General features: G+C 50.4%; 2 protein-coding genes across 7 annotated transcripts; one reads left to right on the top strand and one right to left on the bottom strand.

Annotated features, from left to right (window-relative positions):
- Nucleotides 1-18,960, top strand: OGG1 (8-oxoguanine DNA glycosylase). 4 transcript variants are annotated; one of them, XM_046640650.1, is made up of 7 exons: nt 8-289; nt 611-858; nt 1,418-1,597; nt 3,019-3,212; nt 4,263-4,413; nt 4,538-4,587; nt 4,857-4,998. In XM_046640650.1, the coding sequence occupies exons 1-7, from the start codon at nt 156-158 to the stop codon at nt 4,944-4,946; spliced, it is 1,047 nt and encodes a 348-aa protein (XP_046496606.1). In that variant the 5' UTR covers nt 8-155; the 3' UTR covers nt 4,947-4,998. The 4 variants fall into 4 exon arrangements, with proteins under 4 accessions (XP_046496629.1, XP_046496621.1, XP_046496606.1 ...); XM_046640658.1 differs by having other exon boundaries at nt 18-289; nt 3,019-3,200; XM_046640673.1 differs by lacking the exons at nt 4,538-4,587; nt 4,857-4,998 and adding an exon at nt 18,043-18,960 and having other exon boundaries at nt 1-289.
- On the bottom strand, nt 5,128-16,072 carry CAMK1 (calcium/calmodulin dependent protein kinase I). Of its 3 annotated transcripts, none has more exons than XM_046640635.1 (12): nt 15,930-16,072; nt 13,723-13,837; nt 11,866-11,997; nt 10,604-10,678; nt 10,356-10,494; nt 9,127-9,253; nt 8,956-9,031; nt 7,877-7,989; nt 7,213-7,291; nt 7,029-7,116; nt 5,516-5,633; nt 5,128-5,407 (listed from the first exon to the last, which is right to left on the bottom strand). In XM_046640635.1, the coding sequence occupies exons 2-12, from the start codon at nt 13,803-13,805 to the stop codon at nt 5,325-5,327; spliced, it is 1,113 nt and encodes a 370-aa protein (XP_046496591.1). In that variant the 5' UTR covers nt 13,806-13,837; nt 15,930-16,072; the 3' UTR covers nt 5,128-5,324. The 3 variants fall into 3 exon arrangements, with proteins under 3 accessions (XP_046496591.1, XP_046496583.1, XP_046496599.1); XM_046640627.1 differs by lacking the exon at nt 15,930-16,072 and adding an exon at nt 15,755-15,897; XM_046640643.1 differs by lacking the exon at nt 13,723-13,837 and having other exon boundaries at nt 15,930-16,055.
- Nucleotides 18,961-20,766: the final 1,806 nt, after the last annotated feature.

Raw genomic sequence — 20,766 nt, 5'->3', positions numbered from 1 at the left:
GGCCTGTGGGGAGTGGAGGAATTAAATAAAACTGGGCGGGCCTTAAATAAACGGAGTAAGAGGCCAGAACTTGATGGGCGGGCCCTTAAGGGGCGTGGTCTTTTGCGGCGACTCAATGGGCGGGGCCGTTATGGGGCGGAGCCTGATATGGAAATATGGCTCCCTCCGTTCTGGCGGGTAGCATGGGGCATCGTACTCTAGCCTCCGTCCCGGCCTTGTGGGCCTGCATCCCCTGTCCACGCTCCGAGCTGCGCCTGGACCTGGTTCTGGCTTCTGGCCAGTCCTTCCGGTGAGTCACCCTGTCTCCTGGTTCCTCAGCAGTGCAGGCCTGGGGTGCAAAGGAATGTTGGAGGTCATGGGAAAAACCTCAGGGTACAAAAGAGTAAACCAAGGCGCGCATGGTGAGCCTGTTATCTCCTTTATAAAGTGGAGGTAATAAGCCTGTGCAGTATTGTGAGAATGAAACGATATAATTGATGTAGAAGAAGGCACTTTTACTTTGCAATTCCTAAATCAGTTTTGTATATGGAGCAGTTGTAGGGTGGGAGGGCCCCAGAGGGTGCAGGAAGGGAAACTGAGTACTAGGGCTGCCATGTGCCTGGGGGCTCAGGTGGAGGGAGCAAAGCCCAGCGCACTGGAGTGGCGTGCTGGCGAACCAGGTGTGGACACTGACGCAGACTGAGGAGCAGCTCTACTGCACTGTCTACCGAGGGGACAAGCGCCAGGTTGGCAAGCCCACACTAGAAGAGCTAAAGGCCGTGCGCCAGTACTTCCAACTGGATGTCAGCCTGGCTCAACTGTATCACCATTGGAGTTCGGTGGACCCCCACTTCCAAGAGGTGGCTCAGAAATTCCAAGGTGAGTACAGGGCCTAGGGCACAGATTGGGGTTCTTGTATTTTGGATAAGTTACTTGGTTTCACTATCTGTAAAATGGGGATTATATCTACCTCATAGGATTTTATGAAGATTAGAGGAGCTAATACGTGTAAAGTGCTTAGACTATTGCCTGACACATAGTAATTATTATTACTATTATTATTGTCCTGCTGATCACCATAGAAGAGGGATAAGGATATTGTGCAAATCCTGGATTTGTGATCTGGGGCAGGTGATGTCATTTATTCTGTAAATATTTACAGAGCATTCGCTATGTGACTGGGGATACAACAGTGAACAAAACACACAAATCCCCACCTTCATCGTGCTTGCATTGTGGCTGCTTTATCTATGGAATGGGATGATAACCCAGACCTCACAAGAGGCTATGAAGAATGAGAGCTCTGATGTTGCTCTAACAACACTGTCCCTCATTCCCCTGGGCTCCCCTGGAGCCTTGGTGCCTAGGATCTAAGGGTGGGCGGGGGCCAATCCCAACAGCAGGTGCTTCTCCTACCCCCTGCCTTTCTGATTCCCAGGTGTGCGACTCCTGCAGCAGGACCCCATCGAGTGCCTTTTCTCCTTCATCTGTTCCTCTAACAACAACATTGCCCGCATTACTGGCATGGTGGAGCAGCTATGCCAGGCCTTTGGACCTCGGCTCATCCAGCTTGATGATGTCACCTACCATGGCTTCCCCAGCCTGCAGGCCCTGGCTGGTAAGTAGGTGGGTCTCTGCCCCTAGACCCTCCAACAGCTTTCAGATCTGTTCACTTCTCTCCTGGTCCCCATCTCCCATCTGTAAGCTTCCTGCCTTCCCAAACACTGCCCTTGTCCAGACCCACCCTGCCTGGTCTGATGAGTCCCATTTATATCTTACCCTCTCTATCTGTCCCTGAAATGTCAGCACCTTACTAGTCTGTGCTTTTTGCCCCATGCATTCAGTGCCTCATCAGCAAAACATCTGTATACATTGTGTGGTAGTTTGGGGTTAAAAGCATGCATTCTGGAGACAGACTGCCGGGGTCTAAATCCCAACTCTGACATTTGACTTCCAGTTATAGACCTTAGCACATTGTTTAGCCTCTCTTTGCCTATGGAATGGGATAATAATAGCACCTACCTATCAGAGTTGTCACGAGGGTTGAATAAAGGAATACACTTACTGCATCTAGCACACGTTTGGCATTTGGGAAGTATGCAGAAAATTTAAGTTGCTGTCTCTGCAGTGAATCTAACAATTTTGCATCCAAGAACACATGTGTTCTTCACGGCAGCCCTACGAGGCAAGTATCTCAGTTGGCATTGTGAGAACCAAGCTAGGGGAAGTGCTTGGGGACTGTATAGCAAGGAGACAGCCCTCCTGGAGAAGAGAGAATGTTTTTGGTGCTTAGAAACCCAGTCTTGGGTCTTAGCTCCCAGCTTAGTAGTCATAAGACCTCAAGAAATTCATTCACCTCTCCAAGCTTCTGTTAATTTCTTTGTAGAATGGAATAACAGTTTCTATCTAGAAGAGCTTGAGGGTTGAATAAAGCAATCATGAGGCGGGGTAGAGTGATGGGTTAAGAGCACAGGCATTGGTGTCCCAGACCTGGGTGCAAGATCCCATCTCCACCATGTCATTTCTTGGGAAAGTTACTTAACCTCTTCTAAGCCCCCATTTTCTCCATCTGTAAATGGGGAAAAAATGTCAAGTGTCATGAGGGTCCTTGAGAAAAGTAAACATGATAATGTACCTAAAGCACTTCACCCGTACTTGATACCCAGTGCTTGATAATAGAAGCTGTTGCTGTCATTATGGTTATTATTTTAGATCATGGGTGTGTACGCCCTTTGGAAAGGTTAAGGAACTCAATTAGCGAGTTCCTCCAGAGCAGCAAGTCCTTCTCAGTCCTTGCTCCAGTGCCCAACACGTAGTAGATGCTCAGAAAACATTTATAGAGGGGCAGAACCCAGGCCTTAACCCTTTTCTTTGCACATGCAAGTGTCTCCTGTGTTCCAGAGGGTGGTGAGGTGGGAGAGGGGTGCTTAGAGAAAGCATTCCTTTGGGCCAGAGGGCTCACAACGTTAGCCTGAGGACAGGAAGGATTTGAGGATGCCTGACCCGTGCTCCCCTCCCCACCCTACCCTACTCCCACAGGACCAGAGGTGGAGGCTCAGCTCAGGAAACTGGGCCTTGGGTACCGTGCCCGCTACGTGAATGCCAGTGCCCGAGCTATCTTGGAAGAGCAGGGCGGGCTGCCCTGGCTGCAGCAGCTGTGCAAGTCCCCCTATGAGGAGGCCCACAAGGCCCTCTGCAACCTGCCCGGGGTGGGCACCAAGGTGAGGACCCAGGTGTGTAGGAGCTGCCCTCACCACCCACTCGGAGAATAGCAGAGTAGGAGACAAGGCAGGCCTAAGACCTGGGTGCAGGCTTGGCTTCTGGAGGCAGAACAGGAAGGAGAAAGGATGCAAACAGATGTTTTATTAGAGAAAATGCAGAGTGCAGGAAGGGTATAAAGGACATTACCTTTTGAATGCATTTTTAGAAAGGCCGTTTGTTCAGGTGCTTATATACGCTGTTATATGTGTGCAGAAATTTCCGAAGGAATCACAGGAAACCTAATAGTGGTTACCTTTACAAATGGGAAGATGTTTCCGCTTTTTATTTTGTCCTTCTCTTGAAATTATATGTACTTATAAAACTTTTTGTTTAATGTCAACAGGTTTAGCTAGCAGTAAGATGATTGGGAATTTGGCATTTATTGTTTTCTTTATACTTTTCTGTAGCTTAAAAAATGAATTTTTGTTTAAAGAACTTTTTATTTTTTCTGAGCTAACATCTGTTGCCAATATCCCTTTTTTTGCTTAAGGAAGACTAGCCCTCAGCCAGCATCTGTGCCAATCTTCCTCTGTTTTGTATGTGGGACGCTGCCACAGCATGGCCACTGATGTGTGATGTAGGACCACACCCGGGAACTGAACCCAGGCTGCTGAAGCAAAGCACACTGAACCGAACCAGTAGGCCATGGGGCCGGCACCTTAAAGAACTTTTTTAATGGGCTCTGAATTCCAGCCTAACATTAACTCTTGGTTCTGCCCCTTCCTGACCATGTAACTTTGGTCAAGTCCCTTCACCTTTCAGAACCTCAGTTTTCTTGTCTGCAAAATGGATATAGGACTACCTCCTTCCCAGGTTATGATGAGAACCTGGCCCACGTAGATGTTCATGCATCTTTTTAAAGCCATTTTTAAAGTTATTAATAGATGGTATTTATTGATTGAGAAAATAGAATAATAGTAACCTCAGAGTGGAGGAGGAAGCAGCTGGCTTTGGGGCTAGAAGCAGGATGCTGGCTGGATCCTGCCATTCCTCCTCTGTGGCTTACTCTGTGTCTGTCACAGGTGGCAGACTGCATCTGCTTGATGGCCCTAGACAAGCCCCAGGCCGTGCCTGTGGATGTCCACATGTGGCAGATTGCCCAGCGTGACTACAGCTGGCACCCCACCACGACCCAGGCCAAGGGTCCGAGCCCTCAGGCCAACAAGGAACTGGGTAAGGAGAGAGAGTGGGATGCGGGGCTGGCAGTGGGCTGAGGGAGTGGAAACTTCTCACACCTCTCCCTAAAACCCCACCCCAAGAGGGGCCAATTAATTTTGCCTCATCACTTCTGGTTTAGGAAACTTTTTCCGGAGCCTGTGGGGACCTTATGCTGGCTGGGCCCAAGCAGTGAGTGTACCTAGGCTTCCCCTCCTCCTCCAGCCCAGACCCCATAGGACGTGTCCCCCAGCCCAGACCCAGTGGACCCTTACACCACCACCACTACCCCAGGTGACCCAAAGGACTCTCCACCCACCCCAGCCCTGACTCCAGTGCACTTTTGTTGCCCTGGCCCAGCCCACCATGAACTCTTCTACCTCCTCACACTGCCACCAGCCCCACTGGCCCTGCCCCAAGTTGTACCCTCTCCCCACACAAACTCCTCCGCCTGCCCCCAGGTGCTGTTCAGTGCTGACCTGCACCAACCCCATCGAGCTCAGGAGCCACCAGCAAAGCGCAGAAAGAGATCCGCAGGGCCAGAAGGCTAGGCGGGGACGCTGGACAAAGGGATTCCCCAAACACCTTTCCCCTCCATTTCCCCTACTCTCCCCCATCCAGCCTCATGTTGGGAAGCGGGCATCCTGCAACTACCTGAGGGGCCAGGCACCCTCAAATCAAGCAGTTTGCACAACAGTGTGGGCTGGGGGTTATCTGGGAGACAGAGCTGCCTACGGTTTTATCTTCTTCCCTTTATTACAAGAAGGAACAATAAAATAGAAATATTTGTATGGAAAATGCTGTGGAGGAAGGGTAGGGAAAGGGATAGAAGGGGGTGGGGCAGGGTAACTTCCCAGTTCAGGGAGGGAAGGGAGCAGGCCGCCCCCAACCCCCCTCACACAAGGGATCCTGAGCCTGGATCCAGGGCCCTAGAGCTGGGAGGGCAGGGAGGGGGACAGCTCCGGGCCTGGCTCCACGCAGCAGTCTCGACAGCAGCAGCCAGCCGCTGGCCCTACACGAGAAGAGAGAACAGAGTTGGCTCTATGAGCAGACCCTTCATTCCAGCTTGGGTGCCTCCTCATGACCCACCCATGCCCTTCCACAGAGCCCTGGTCCTCACCCCCAGCTGCTGGAGTCAGCAGCTCCCCGTGGCTTGCCGTCTGTCCCTGCCCCTCCTGGCTGGTGCCCAGCTGTAGCTTCCTCATGTGCCGCACCACGGCCGTAGCATTGAAGGCTTGCTGTGGGGAGAGCGGGGACAAGGGACTTTTGATAGTGGGCGATCATGGGGTAGTCTGGCGGGATTGTTGCAGTGGTTCTGTTATTTCATTCAGGTGTTATTGATTGATCCCCTAAAAGCCCATGAAACCTCTGCAAGCCTTTATTAAATTATATCTACCCATATTATATATTTACACATACATACACACACAGATATAAAATGTATATGTATAAACACATAGATAACTTTTTATATATAATTAATTCATATTCATATTTAATAGCAAACAATATAGCATTATGTATCAGGCATTGTTATAAGCACTTTACATAGTAATTAATCTTCACAGAAGTCTTTGAGGTGGGCACTATTAGTATTACTATTATCAAAGGAGAAAACTAAGGCACAGAGAGGTTAAAATAACTTGCTCAGGTGTGTGTGTCTCATTCCCTATTCAACATATCCACTGAGGTGTCCCACATACCCCTCAAATTCACCATGTCCCAAACCAAAATCATTCCCCCAAGATAAGTTTCTGCCCCTGGGATCTCCATCTCAGTGACAGTACCACGGTCCGCCTTTTCCCCTATCAAAATATTGAGCCAGCCCTCGACATCTCTTCTCTCCCCAAACATCCATTCCATCATCATTTCTTGTTGGCTCTACCTCCTGAATGACGCCTTGACCAACCACTGTTCTCTGTTCCCATTGCCACTGAGCTCGTCCAGGCCCTCACCCTCTCCTGCCTGCATCTTTGCCACAGCTTCCTCAGGGGTCCTCCAGGGTTCACTCTGTGCCTCTGTGAATGCTGAGAGCCCTTTCTAAAAGGCAAGTTCCTGCTGAAAATCCCTCTGGGGCTCCTCAGTGCCCTCAGGATCAAGTCAGTGCTCTACTGTGGCATTCGAGGCCCTGAGCAGCCCAGCCCCTACCTGCGCCTCCAGCCTGTGCTCCTGCCCAGCAGCCACAGCAGCCCCCGCAGCCCCTCCAGTCCAGCCAGGCCTAACACTTGCACTTCCCTGGCTGGCTGCACTCTCTTGGCCCTGGCCCTTTGCACACCAGTTCCCTCTGCCTCAGACATTATTCTGCTGTGCCAGTTGTCAGGTCTGACAGGTCTGTCGGGCAATTACCACCTTTATGCTCCCTCCAGGACCCTGTAGATTGGATTAGATGTCTCCTTAAGAATTTTACACTGTTCTCCCTCTAGACTTGGAGGTCACAGACCTTCTGGAATAGAGTAGGTGTCAGGGAGTGTTGAATGAATCAATGAATGAGTGAATGAGGTTCTTCAGTAAGAACCCCTGAGCAGCTACTGTGTGCCTGACTTGGTGCTAGGTGCTGTGCACACCGAGGCCTGGATGGGGGTGGGGAGGAGTCCTGGGGAGGCTGGAACCAAGGACTAGGGTTGTCGGCTCACCTTCCACTTGCTCTTGGCAAAGTTCTTCTTGATCTGCTCACTCACTGACTGGTGAATATTCTTATCTAGAGCCGTATCTCCTGCAATCCTAGGATGGGGGCGTGTGGAGGGTTATCTGTGAAGGCAGAGGCAGGCCTGGGGGCCCCAGACCCCACCCCAGTCCACAGCTTGTGGGAGTTCTCACCACGGGTGCTGCAAGGCCTGCTCACAGGTGAACCTCTTCTCTGGATCCTTCTCCATCAAGTGCCGGATGAAGTCTTTAGCTGAACCCCCAAGACAAGAGCAAAGACAGAAACAGCGTGGCGGTGCCTGTGGACACCCCCAAGACAGAACCCACCCCCTCAGGTCTGCCCTGGCATCCAAGCAAAACAAGAGGCCAGATCTGTCCATGTACTGCCCTACCCCACCTATAGCCTTTCTCTAAGCCCCCCACCCACCCCAGCCTTCCAGCTGTCTCCTTTTCTCCTTAAGAAAAAGTTGTTCTTAGAGAAGATTCTACACAGTGTATTCACACTGATATGTAAATGATTGATAATGGCTTCACAGGTTTGCCTCCTAATAGGAGGCACAAAAGGCAGATGAAAAGTCTTATGGTGGTGTTTTAGCCAATAGGAGGTCAGTGGGGGAGGTATTTTCAAAAATACTATGTATGAAGACAGAATGAATGCATGCCTACAAGTTTCTCAGACCAGGGCCAGGCAGAGGGAAGCATCTGGGGTGTCTGATCTCAAGACAGGTCTTAGTCTAGGGCTGGGGAAGCTGACCAAAGGAAGGCAGTGAGGAGACCCCCAGAGCAGATGAGGAAGGCACCAGAGGCAGGGCTCAGGAGAAGGCGAAGCCTCAAATACCAGAGTCAGAGATGTCGTCCCAGTAAGGAGAGTCGAACTCGTACTCGGCCTTCAATATCTGTTCAAAGAGTTTGGCATCATTCTCGTCGTAGAAGGGGGGGTAACCGCAGAGCCTGGGCAGAGAGAAACTCATCCTCATTTCTACTTTCAGTGCATCCATTGGCTCCGGGATGGAGCTTTGGGACAGTCCCAGGGGTCAGGCAGGAACCACAGCAAGGAGTTGGCCCTTTTCTGAAGCAGGGGAAATTTACCCCTTTCTGCCTTGCTCACCGGGCCCAGCTACACTGGCCTTCTTTCTCTTCCTTAATGTGCTGCCATCTTTCCTTCCTTAGGGTTGTTTTTTTTTTTTTTAAAGATTTTATTTTTTCCTTTTTCTCCCCAAAGCCCCCCAGTACATAGTTGTATATTCTTCGTTGTGGGTCCTTCTAGTTGTGGCATATGGGACGCTGCCTCAGCGTGGTTTCATGAGCAGTGCCATGTCCGCGCCCAGGATTCGAACCAACGAAACACTGGGCCGCCTGCAGCGGAACGCGCGAACTTAACCACTCGGCCACGGGGCCAGCCCCCTTCCTTAGGGTTTTTGCACTTGCTATTCCCTCTGCCTAAATCATTCTTCCCCCAACACCTCGAATGTCTGGCTCCCTCATTTCATTCAGGATGCCACTCAAATGTCACCATCTCAGAGAGGCCTTCCCTGACCTCCTTATCTAAAATGGCATCCATCCCCGTCTCCCTACCCTGCTTGATTTTTCTTCATAGCATTTTTTTTTTACCACCTGACATTTTATAGATTTATCTACTTGTTACTTACTTGTTTACTTGTTTATTTACTTGTCTGTCTCCTCTACTAGAGTGTCTGCCCCTTGAGGGCAGGCACTTTGTTCGCTTTGTTCTCTGCCAAATCCCCAGTGCTTGGCACATGCCTAAAACATAGTATCTATTGAGTGAAGTAATACTAGTCATTAATTGCTAGATAAAAATATGGATGGTAGGAAAGAAGAAATAGCAGAGGGGAGGAAGATGGGAGAGGAGAGGAGAAGTCTGGAGCCACATGCCTCAATGGCCAAGCCCCCACTCACAGAATGTAGGCGATGACGCCAATGGACCAGCAATCCACTGCCTTGCTGTAGGGCTTCTGGGCCAGGACCTCAGGGGCTACGGAGGGAAGGGGACATGGTAGTGATGAATCTCTGCCCTGCAGCTCCTGGTTCCTCCCCAAGCCCACAGCCCCAGCCCAGGGCCCTCCGCACCCACGTATCCTGGGGTCCCGCAGGCCGTGGAGAGCACGCTGCCAGGGTCCTCCATTTTGGAAAGGCCAAAGTCAGAGATCATGATCTTGGAGTCTTCCTCCAGGCTGTAGTACAGCAGATTCTCCGGCTAGGAGGGCAAGAGGGACAGTCAGAGAAAGCCAGAGGCTGGCAGAACCTTCTGTCTCCCCAAGCACCTCCTGAGAAACTTTGGGCTCCCCAAAAGCCCCTGTGGCTTCATTGCTGCCATCTTGTTTGAAAGCACAAGAAACTCGAGGAAGTTCTCAAGGAAGTTAAAAGTTCCAGAAAGGGGGCCGGCCTGGTGGCAAGGGTGTTTAAGTTCACACGTTCCGCTTCTCGACGGCCCGGGGTTCGCCAGTTCGGATTCCGGGTGCGGACATGGCACTGCTTGGCAAAAGCCATGTTGTGGTAGGCGTCCCACATATAAAGTAGAGGAAGATGGGCATGAATGTTAGCTTGGGGCCAGTCTTCCTCAGCAAAAAGAGGAGGATTGGCAGTAGTTAGCTCAGGGCTAATCTTCTTCTTCAAAAAAAAAAAGTTCCAGAAAGGATAAGGGCCTCGGGAATGTGGGAGGGAATTTTCTGTAAACCTCAAGTATGTATGGTGAAGCCCTAAAGAAATAATTTCTGAGCACCTACTGTGTGCCAGATCCTGTGCTAGTGCTTGATTTCATTTCATCCTTACCACATCATGCCAGGCCAGTGTGAATAATCCTAATTTACAGGTGAGGAAACTGATGCCGTGAGAAGCAAAATGACCTGCCCAAGAACCTACAGTTAGGGAGTAACAGGGCAAGAATTCAAACCCAGATCTGTCTCACCCCAGCGCTCTTCTCCTAGACCAAAATGAGATGTACTACAAAACGTGAACCCCACGATAATCTCTGAGAAGTAGGATTTCAGGGGTTTCTGGCTTTCTTCGTTATATTTTGCTGCCCCATCTAAGTTTTCTACAGAAAGCAAGTGGGACTTTTATTATCACAAAAAGACACAAGATGTTATTTTGATAAAATAACAGCACAATTCACCTTTGTGTCCATTTGAGTGTCCAAACTGAAGTGGGAGGAGGCAGGTTAGGGTTTACAAGGTTCATTTTGCAGATGGGAAGCTGAGGCTCAGCGAGGGAGTGAGTTACCCAGGGTCACACCCTGAGGAGTCTGCAGAGCCCCCACCCCTGGGTGCCCCAGCTCCCCACACACCCTCACACCCCACCTTGAGGTCCCGGTGTACAATGCCCAGGTCGTGCAGGTACTTGACTGCATCCAGCACCTGGAAGATGAGGCGGCTGGCATCCCGCTCTGTGTAGAAGCCTTTTTCCACAATGCGGTCAAACAGTTCCCCGCCCGACACCCTGCAGCCGGGGACACGGCAGTCTGACCAAGGGAGCCGGGGAGGCAGGGAGGCTGGGGAGAGGGCAGCAGGGAGAGGTGCAAGGAAGGCGCAGAGGCGGAGCCACTCACAGCTGCATGACGAGGTAGAGGTGGCCCCCACTCTCATAGATGTCATCCAGGGCAACAATGTTGGGGTGCTTGATCCTGAAAGGAGAATCGAAGTGGTTCAGAGCCGAGGACAGCTCAGCCACCTTCCCACCCTCACCTTGAAGAACCACCGCCTGCAGACCTAGGCGGGACAAACCAAGGACCAGGGTCCCAAAGGGAAAAGCTGATTTACCATGATTGATTATAAGGTATTGGAAGGCAGCAGAGTACAGAGGTAAACACTAGGCTCTCGAATCGGGCAGAACAGGGTCCAAACCTGCCTCTGCCACGTGCTATTTAGGAACAAGTCTTTTCACCTCACAGCACTGATCAATATATGATTTTTTAAATTTTTCTGTGTTTATAAGTTTGTCAGCCTCCTCCACCAGAACATCAGCTTCACAAGACCAGGGGCTTTATCCTGCTCACCACTGCTCCTGCAGCTCCTGGTGCCGTGTAGGTGCTCACTAATATTCATTGAATTGAGTGTGACCTCTCTGAGTCTCAGTTTCTTCCTCTATAATATGAAGCCAATGATAGTACTTCCCTCACGTGAGATAATGCAGGTAAGAGGCTTGGCCCAGTGCCTGGCACACAGTGAGTGCTCAATAGATGACCCAGTGATGGTGATTGAGCTTGATGGAAGACTCGGCTCAGCTACAACTTGCTGTGTGACCTCGGGCAAGTCCCTTGCCTTTTCTGGGCCTCAGTCCTCCCTCCGACCCCACCACCAATCGTGGAAATGATCATTTAGTCCTGCCCAGGGTGGTTGAAAAGCTCAGAGGAGAGACTGGAAGTGAAGATTCTCTATGGCAAGTTTCATATCAGCACGAGCAACTCACAGACCAGTGGTGTTGACTTAGGCGGTCAGCAGACAGGCATTTGCAAACTTGCTCAGTGGCTTTAATATGTGGTTGGAATGTGAGGTAGGTCTAAGGGTAACACCAATTGAGATGCGTGGGTTCAAGCATGCTCGAGGGTTGATCTTTACATTGATGGAACAGAGTAAACCACTGTAAATAAGCTGTGGCATCTCAATCACTCCTGTCACGTTAGCGCTAGTGCCAGCGCTCTAAGTAAAGGACCTCTGATGTGCTCCGCAACCTTGCCACCTGGAGATTATTACCCCATCTTATAAATGAGCAAGTTGAGGCTCAGGGAGGTTAAATGATTTGCCCAAAGCAGCGATAGGAGGGGTCAAGGCAGCATCAACCCCAGGCAGGGACAGGCAGTGGCCCACACACTTGTGCAGGACAGCGATCTCATTCTCCATGCTGCCCTCCTTGCCCTCCAGAGCCTTCTTGGCGATGCATTTGATGGCCACCAGCTTCTGAGTCCTCTTATCTTCTGCCAGGATCACCTCGGAGAAGGCCCCCCTGCAGGGAGAGGGGACTCATGAGGTGGGGAACTGGAACCCCAGCTTCCCTCCAGCCTCCTCTCCATCCCCCGTGGGTTATGTGAGCACCTCTGGACCAAGGACGTGGGATGAGCCTCCCCCTATCACTCATCCACTACCTGGTGTCAGAGGTGGTCACGTGACCCAGGCCTGGCTAATCAGAGTAGTCTATGCCGTGGCCACAGTAATGTGATGCAAGCCAGGTTATTGGCACTTTGAGAATGAGGTGCTCTTTCCTGCTAAGCTGGTAGAATGTAAGCCTGGAGCTAATGGTGGTCCTTCTTGCCACCACTTCGGGAGAGCCTGCTTGAGAATGAAGCCAACACAAAGGAAATCAGAGCTGAGAAATGGTCAAAGACAATTTCCTGATAATATCATGTGAGCCCCTGGATCCAGCCATGCCTGAAGTTTATCCCCTGGGCTTTTTGATTACGTGCATGATTGGTTCTGTTTTCTGCTAAAGCCAGTTTGAGTCATGTCTAATTTAACACCCTATAGAACCTTGAAGAACCATCAGCATCACCTGGGAACTTTTTAGAAATGCAGAATCTCAGGCCCCACCCCAGACCTACTAAATCAGAATCTGTATTTTAACGAGATCCTCCAGTGATTCGTATGCTCACTGACATTTGAGAAGCAGTGCTTTAGAACAGGCTCTTAGATTTGCACTACTGATTTGAACTAAAGTTCACTGATTAAAGAGGGTTTACTAGAGTATTCTTTCTACAACTTTTTGCTTTCCCTGGGATAATAAAAGTCTTAAGTCAAAGAAAAGCATCTCTCATGATGAAATCTCAGTAATCAGAATAACTAGTGACTGTGGTAGCCTCATTGCTGGTTTCTAGTCTTGTCTCTCTCCAATTTACCCTTCATGCTGTGACCAGAGTGACCATCTCTGAACTGTAAACCTGCCGAAAAGTCTTAAATGTCTTCCTATGGCCTGTGGGATAAAGTCCAGCCTCCATGGCTTGGCCTTCAAGGCCTTCCATGACCTGTTTCCCTCTCTAGCCTGTTCCCGTCTTTCCCCAGCCTCCGATTATAAGCTCCACCAGACTGTTTACCTCTTTCCACACAGAACATGCCTCTGAGCCTTTGCTTGTGCTATTCCTTCTGCCTGGAATGCCCTTCTCCCTCTCTGACAAGTGCACTCCTACCCATCTTTCAGCCCCCAGCTCTTAGGCCCCCTGCTCTCTCTGGACTCCACAAAGTCCTCATTCCCTTCCTTAACTGGAGCACAGCACACACCCTGTTGTCATTTTCTGTGAGTCTGTCTCCGCACATGTCTGGAATCAACTTCAGGGCAGAGACCAGGTTTGAGTTATTTCTGGATTCCCAGCACTGAGAAGAGAGCCATGCCCAGCTTCAGTTCCCAAACCCAGGCCAGAACTCCCAGCTCTTGGCAGCAAGTTGGATAAACTGGCTCCTTCATTCTCCCTCACTTCCTTTTCTTCACAGAAACCCAGAGCTGTGGCAAGAGCAGCCCCTGTTCCACCCACTGTCAGCCAGAGGTGAAAAGCCGGGGCCAGTCTGAGCCATGGCAAGGTCACTATAGGGCCTAGGCTGTAGGAAACAGGAAGCAGTACTCAACTGACCATAGGAAGTACCACTCGGCCTCCGCAGCCAGCCAGGGCCAGCAGTGAGGACCTTCCCAACCCCACCCCCAGCTCAGGAACAGCCCCCCTTTCTCTCCTGCCGCGAGACTCACGTTCCTAGAACATCTCGGAAGTCGTAAATGTCCCTAATGTCTTCTGCCTGCTTCCAGCTGGGGCCTTTCACTTCCCCCGGCATGGCCCACTGCCCCCCGGCCACAGCCAGGACTCCTGGGAAGGGGAACGGAGGGAGAAGACTCAGTAGGGCCCAGCCTTCTATGTGGGAACTTACTTGGGGCCCCATTCAGTCACCCAGCCTGCATTTATTCATTCCTTGATTCATCCATTTGACGAAATCATTCAACAAACATTCATTCATTTACCAGTCATTTGTTCATTCAGCAAATCCTTATGCCTAGAGGAAAATCCTTCAGGGTGGCAGCAAAATTCTTTATTCAACAAAATCATTCATTCATTCATTTATTCAGCTCACCTAGTTTCTCCCTCTCCAAATCCAAACACCCAGGGGGACTCTGACCTCTGGGAGGACAGCAGAGTAGACTCCAGAGCAGCTTGTGGAAGTGCACAGCCCCGGAAGATCCCTCTGGCCCCAGAACCGGTGATGTCCCAGCCCCACCCTGGGACTTGCTGGGGTGTCTCCTCTCCCTCCTCCTTCTCCCTCTCGGAAATCAGGTTTCCGGCAGCCTGGGCTTCCAGCAATGTCTCAGCCACGTTTTTAAATAGCTCCTCTGCACTGTTACCACAGCAACAGCAGCCACAGCTGGAGCTCCCTGGGCCTCCTATTACCCCTCTCCCTTCTGACTCCCCATCTGGGTCCCCACAGCCTGAGAAATGATCCCACCCAGCCTATCCCTTCCTGGCTTCTTCTCACTCTGATCTAGCCTGTCCCTTCCTCCGCTGATACCTCTGTCTCATCCAGCAGGAGAGGGTGAGAATTCTCTCCCATTTATCAGATGGAGCATGGGGAGACTGAGGTCGGTGATGGGTAAGAAGCTGGTCCAAAGTTGCCCAGTGACATCTAGCTGGGGTCCCAGCTAAGTTTGCTCAGGGCAAAGGTCTTGGAAGGGGCTGCCCTCAGCTAGTCCCGATATGCAGCTGCACTGGGGCCCATTCAGAAAACACAGCCTCTCAACCCCATTTCAGGCCCACAGAGGGTAAGACCAAAACAGCACAGCATGCTGTGTGACCTCAGGGTGGGCACTTTCCTTCTCTGTTTCCTCTGTGGGAGAATGAGGGGAATATGCCCTGACTAGAGCCCCTGGTGTGAGATCCCACTCCTTGGATGAGATCTTGTTCCCAGGGAGAATTGGCCACCCATCCCAGGGGCACAAACTTCTAGGAAAGGAGACTTGATGGTAAGCTCTAGACACAGAGTTTTAAAACCCACCTGGAGGCCTGGCAAATACAACCCTCACAGTTCCACACATATCCCTGCAGCCAGACATACCATGCCAAGCCCCACCCACAACCCTGAACCCAAATACCTGCCCCCAGATGCGGCACACTCCACGCTCAGATACCCTGACACCTGATCATACATGTACACCCAGACATCAGCACACACGTCCAAAGATACTGCCCCAGACATCCTCACACCCAAACATCCCTCCCACAGATCCCCCTCCCACCCCCAAACACACATCTGCACACACCTGGACAGGATCACACACATTCACACAGACCTCACCTGTATACCAGACAGCCCAGATTCACTCACACCTTTCACCCTCCAGCTCCAACACACCCTAGAAGCTCCTATACTCCAAACCAAACCCCAGCTCCTTATACACCTAACTCCAAACACAATCAGTACACAATCGTATACTCCCCAACTCTGAGTTACCACCCTTTGAGCCAGATGCCAGCACACACAACACCTGGATGCACATCCGCAACAAAAACACTGATTCCCAGATGTCCCCACCCATAAGGATGCCCTTAGACACCAACATAACGCAACTCCATATCAGATCCACATGCCTGTGCTAAGACAGCACACCCCAAGACGGCCACACTCAGCTATACCTCCAAATGCCCAGCCCTTCCACAGTCAGGCCCAGCTGAACTGAGACACACACACACACCCCTCCCCACCTTCCTCTGTTACCCACTCAGTTTCCCACCGACCTGCCTGGCACCTGCTGGGCCTGGAGCAGAGGTGGGGGAGAAGGGCCCAGCCCTGCCCATCCAGAGTCCAGCCCTCCCGGGCAGCCCCTCCCATCCTTGGGCAAGACTATCCAGCGGCTGAGGGTTCCGCCGCCCTCAGTGCCCAGGGGCGCAGGCGAGCGTCCCCGGGCGGTACCTGCGGCTGCCCCGCCGCGGGGCTGGCTGGGAGGCCCGAGGTGGCTGGCGCGAGCTCCGTCAGCCGTCCGCCGCCGCTGCGCGCCCGCCCGCCGCTCTCTCGCTGGGGCTCGGCTCGGGCTCGGCTGACTCCCTCCTCCCTCCTGCGGCTCTGATGTCAGTGGAGGAGGAGCCTGCGGCGGGGGGACCAGGGACTGCCAGGCGAGGCGAAGCGAGGCTCCCTGGCTGGGGAAGGGGCGCGGGGTGGGGGAGAACCTCTAACTCAGGTCAGATGCTCTGTGGACTCTTCCCGCCTTCGTCTCCGGCAGGGCCCCCATTTCACGGAGGTGACAACTGAGACCCAGAGAGATGAAGGGTTCAAAATCAGCAGTTAGTCCGAGGCAGAGTCGAATTCGAACCCCGGTCTATCTGATGCCAGAGGCTGGCCAGTTTCACCCTGTCGCCTCGTGGAATTTCTTTAAGACCAGTTCTGGGAGCTCCCTTAGGGCTCTTGGGCTCTGTCTTTCCTCACTTTTTCCCCCGCCCGGTGCCCAGAAGGAAATTAGGCCCTCGGAAAGGCTCGGGAGACTGAGAGAGGTGGGAGGGTGGGGGAGTAGGGAAAGGACAGGGCAAGAGTAGGCAGCGCAGAGAATCGAAGCGGTCGTAGGGTGGGGGCCCCATTTGACAGGCAGGAAAACTGAGACCCGAGGTCCCTCAGCGAGGCGTCGCTGAGGCTCCAGTCTCCTACACCTGTCTCTCAAAACGAGTGTGGTGCCCAGAGGGACTGGTGCCAGCAGGGAAGGGGGAGGCGGGGGAGCTAAATCAGGATCCTGGAGGAAGCAGGCGAAAGAGGACCGAAGTGGCACGTGACTGGACAGGCGCCAGGGGCTGATGGCTAGGAGCCAGGTTGGAGATGGGGAGCACGAAGCCGCTCCTGGGGCGGCAGGCAGGGGGCCAAGGGACTTGACTGAGGCCCTCTTGTGCAAGGCCTTCCTTGGGAAGAAATTCTGCGCGGGCTGAAGGGGGGGAGCAACTCGCAGGAAGTGGGGGTGGGGCTGGACTAGGGCCAGCCAGAGGAAGCACCCACATTATTTTGGACCCCAACTCCAACTCTATCACCTCTCCGTGCCTCTCCCCACTCCCGAATTCCTACATTTTCTAGCTGGGTTTGGGGAGAGGACAATGCTTACCTGAACTCATTTTCAACTGGCTTTTCCCTCCCTTATCCTGGGGGCTAGGTAGAAGGTGGTCAGTTTATTATGCCCATTTTACGGATGAGAAAGAAAGATGGCTGAGGTCCCTAGAAAGGCTTTAGACTTATCCAAGTCACACTTTCCCTCTCTGAGCCTCAGTTTCTTCATCTGGAATATGGGAATATCAATGACTGACTCGGAATTCTCTTAAGAATCCCAAGAGATAATGGATGTGAAGTGCCTGGAATACTGTAGGGGTTCATAATACAAGAGCTAGACTTAGTGTAAACTGAGGCGCAGAGAAGGGACCTGATTTGTCCAGGGGCGGGGGGGCTAAGGGGCAGTTTTCCTTCTCCAAATCTCAGTATGTCAGACTCCCTAGTCCATGGAAAACACACGTCCTGCCCAGGGCTAGGCCCTTACTCTCCCCTATGCCCACCTAACACTCCCACTGAGCTGGGGCTGTTTCACCACAAATTCCTGCTTATCTAACTGACAACATTCCCAAGGTGATAAGGTGGCCTCTGTCCTTCTGAGGACTTGTACAACTTTTATGCTCTGTTTTACATTTTGCCTGCTTTTGAAAATGTCTAAGGGCACTTACGCTTTCTTTTTTTAACACACACATTCTTTTTTTTTTCCTACTAAACAAACAATACAAGGTCATTGCAGGAAAATTACATAAAATACTAAAAACACACAAAGACCACCCTTGCCACTGGGCAGATTCTTTCACTTGCCAAGTAGCAGAATCCCAACCTAAGCCAGCTTCACCAAAGAGGAAGCTATGGCTCATAGTAGCTGATGCAAGATGGAAGGAAAAACACCATGGACCAGGGGCTTGGAGATTAGAACTGGAGCCGCAGTACTCATAGGATTTGCTCTCTCTCATCTCTCCTTGTCTCTATTTCTCTTTGCACACTGGCTTCCTTTCCTCCGCAGAGTGATCTCTACCTGGCCAGAAACGTGGTGTGCAGCAGACCCAGCTTTCCAGCTGAAGCCAGTGGAAGGAGAGAGAGACTCAGTTTTGTGTATCAGTCTCAGGGAAGACTCTGACGGGCTCTGCGGGAGTGGCATGCCTACCCCTTGACCCCAAAAACAGTTGCCAGGTACAGGAATGAGGTACTATACTGAGCAAGCCAGCTGTCATGGGCAACCACACCAGAGTCAAAAGGAATGAAGGGGGGTATCTTGCCCAAAGGAAGTAGGGGTGCTGGGCAGGCATGAATAACAAATCCATCCCAGCCCTGCTCCCACCAATCGGAAATAACCAGTGTTCATATGTTCGGTACATATTCTTCCAGACTTTTTTTTACGTACACACATTTCCTTCTACAGTCCCCACCCTCAATGAGCATATGTCAAGGTACTAACACAAAAAGTGAGTCAAGGAAAGTCAAGTAGGTGCAGAAAAAAAAGGAAATAATCATCTTCTCTCCTTTGTTGTTCAGAGGATGACAAAACAGCTCAGACTTCTCATCACTTCTTGAACCCAACAGAAAAGAAGCCATTGGAGGAGTGAATGATTTTCTAGGATTAGAGAAAATGAAAGAAGTCACAAAGAAAAGATGGGCAGGTTTATTTACAAAACATTCTTTAACTTCTGTTGCTGGAAACAAACCAAAAAACCCTACCCTATTCCAGAATCATAGCCAACAGTAAAAGGCAAACTTCAGAGTGGGGAAATGTCTTACAGACCATGGGTTAATATTTCTATTATGTAAAGAATACATAAAATTGATAAAAAACAGATTAAGAATCCAATAAATGGTCAAAGGAGACAGATGAAACACAATAAACATGGGACGTTTTCTAGCTCACAAGTTATCAAGGAAGTACAAACTAAATCATTTTTTAAATTTAACTTTCTTTTTTTCTTTTTAAAGATTTTATTTTTTGCTTTTTCTCCCCAAGGCCCCCTGGTACATAGCTGTATATTCTTCACTGTGGGTCCTTCTAGTTGTGGCATGTGGGACGCTGCCTCAGTGTGGTTTGATGAGCAGTGCCATGTCCGTGCCCAGGATTCGAACCAACGAAACACTGGGCTGCCTACAGCGGAGCGTGCGAACTTAACCACTCGGCCACAGGGCCAGCCCCTAAATTTAACTTTCAAATTTGAAGTTTAAAAAACCAGTAACACGAAGACTGGTGTTAGTGTGAGCGCTGGATACTTCTACATTTCTGGTGGGAAAGGCTTAAGTAACATCCAGGCCTTTTGACCCAGGAGTTCCTCTGCTGGGAATTAATTTCAGGGAAATAATCCTAAATTAGGACAAAGCTATATGCTCCAAAATTTTTTAAGAAATATTTTTATAACTGCAAAATTTAGAAGAAACCACCAAGAAAGGAATGATTAAAAACATAAAGTTTGTCTACCGGATGGGATATTTCACAGCTCATAAACTGATGGTAATGCAACCTGCTTAATAAAAGGAAAAAATGCGTATAATGTTAAGCAGGTATGCAGTTGGATAACTTCAGTGTAAAATGCAAACCACAAATTATTCATAGCAAAGAGTGCAGAGGCACACCACAAATGTTAATAATAGCCAAAAAATTATCTGATTGGGTTTTGTTTCTTTTACTTCTCTCTACATGCCTGTATTCTCCAAACTTTTTTTGTTGAGTAATGCTAACTGCATAATCAAAAAGTCACTTTTTAAAAAATTCTGCCAAAAGATAGTGGGTGTGTACCAATTTGGTGTTCAATTATTTAAGTTTTATTTAAAAAACAACAACAAGAAAGAAATAGAATGGATTTAAATGTCTATCCATAAGATCTTTTCTCTCCTACTATTGAAACAGCGGTGGCGCATTAAAAGAAGTTTGGGAGTCAGACAGACCCAGGTTCCAACTGCACCTCACCCTTTACCAGCTGTGGGGGCCTGGGCCAATCATTTCACTGTTCTGAGCCTGTTTCCTCATCATTAACATGGCATAATCATACCTACTTTGTAGGCTTATTTGGAGAATGAGACAACTTAGAAAGTGCCTTTCACCCAACGGGCCAGTTCCCTTGTCCCAGCACCGGTACCTGGTGCATACATAGCAGGTACTCAGTAGGAAATGAGACACAAGAGAGTTTTCTCCTGTTCCAGACGTCAGCTGCCCTAGGACAGCTGCTTTGAATATTATTTCTCCTTCCATTCTTGAAGCCCCACATGTTCTAGTCAAGCTCCTTCTGCCCTCATGAGGCCGACCCCTACTTTCTCACCCCATCAGGAGCAGCCCATCTTAAGAAGCCTGGAGGTTTCTCCAGCATTTACCAGATCTCACTGATTGCTCTTGGCTAACACTGACGGATTCTGGGGCAATGATTCTTGTGCTTTTCTGATTCTCAACCCACACCACTTATAATTTTGTATGTGGTGGTGCTGGCAGGCCCAGGAGGAGGACATTTAGAAGGGCCTCTAAAGTCTAAGACCTGGCTTACAAAACTGGCTCACCACCAGCTATCTGATCTGACCCTTCCTCTCTCTGTATCCTAGTTCCCTCATCTGTAAAATAAGGGTAATAATTTGACCTGCTCTGACGTAGGGCTGTTGAGAGGAGCAAATGAGAGAATTCGTGTAAAGTGCTTGGTACCACCCTTGCTTGGTCTCTGGCAGAATAATTCTCCTAGAGTTATGTTTTAACAATATGCCCTGAGCTTTCGTCAAAGGTTGT

This window comes from Equus quagga, chromosome 1 (assembly GCF_021613505.1).
Source record: "Equus quagga isolate Etosha38 chromosome 1, UCLA_HA_Equagga_1.0, whole genome shotgun sequence".
In the NCBI taxonomy this organism is placed as follows: domain Eukaryota; kingdom Metazoa; phylum Chordata; class Mammalia; order Perissodactyla; family Equidae; genus Equus; species Equus quagga.
Note: the sequence above shows the minus strand (reverse complement) of the source record. Positions and strands in the feature narration are given on the sequence as shown.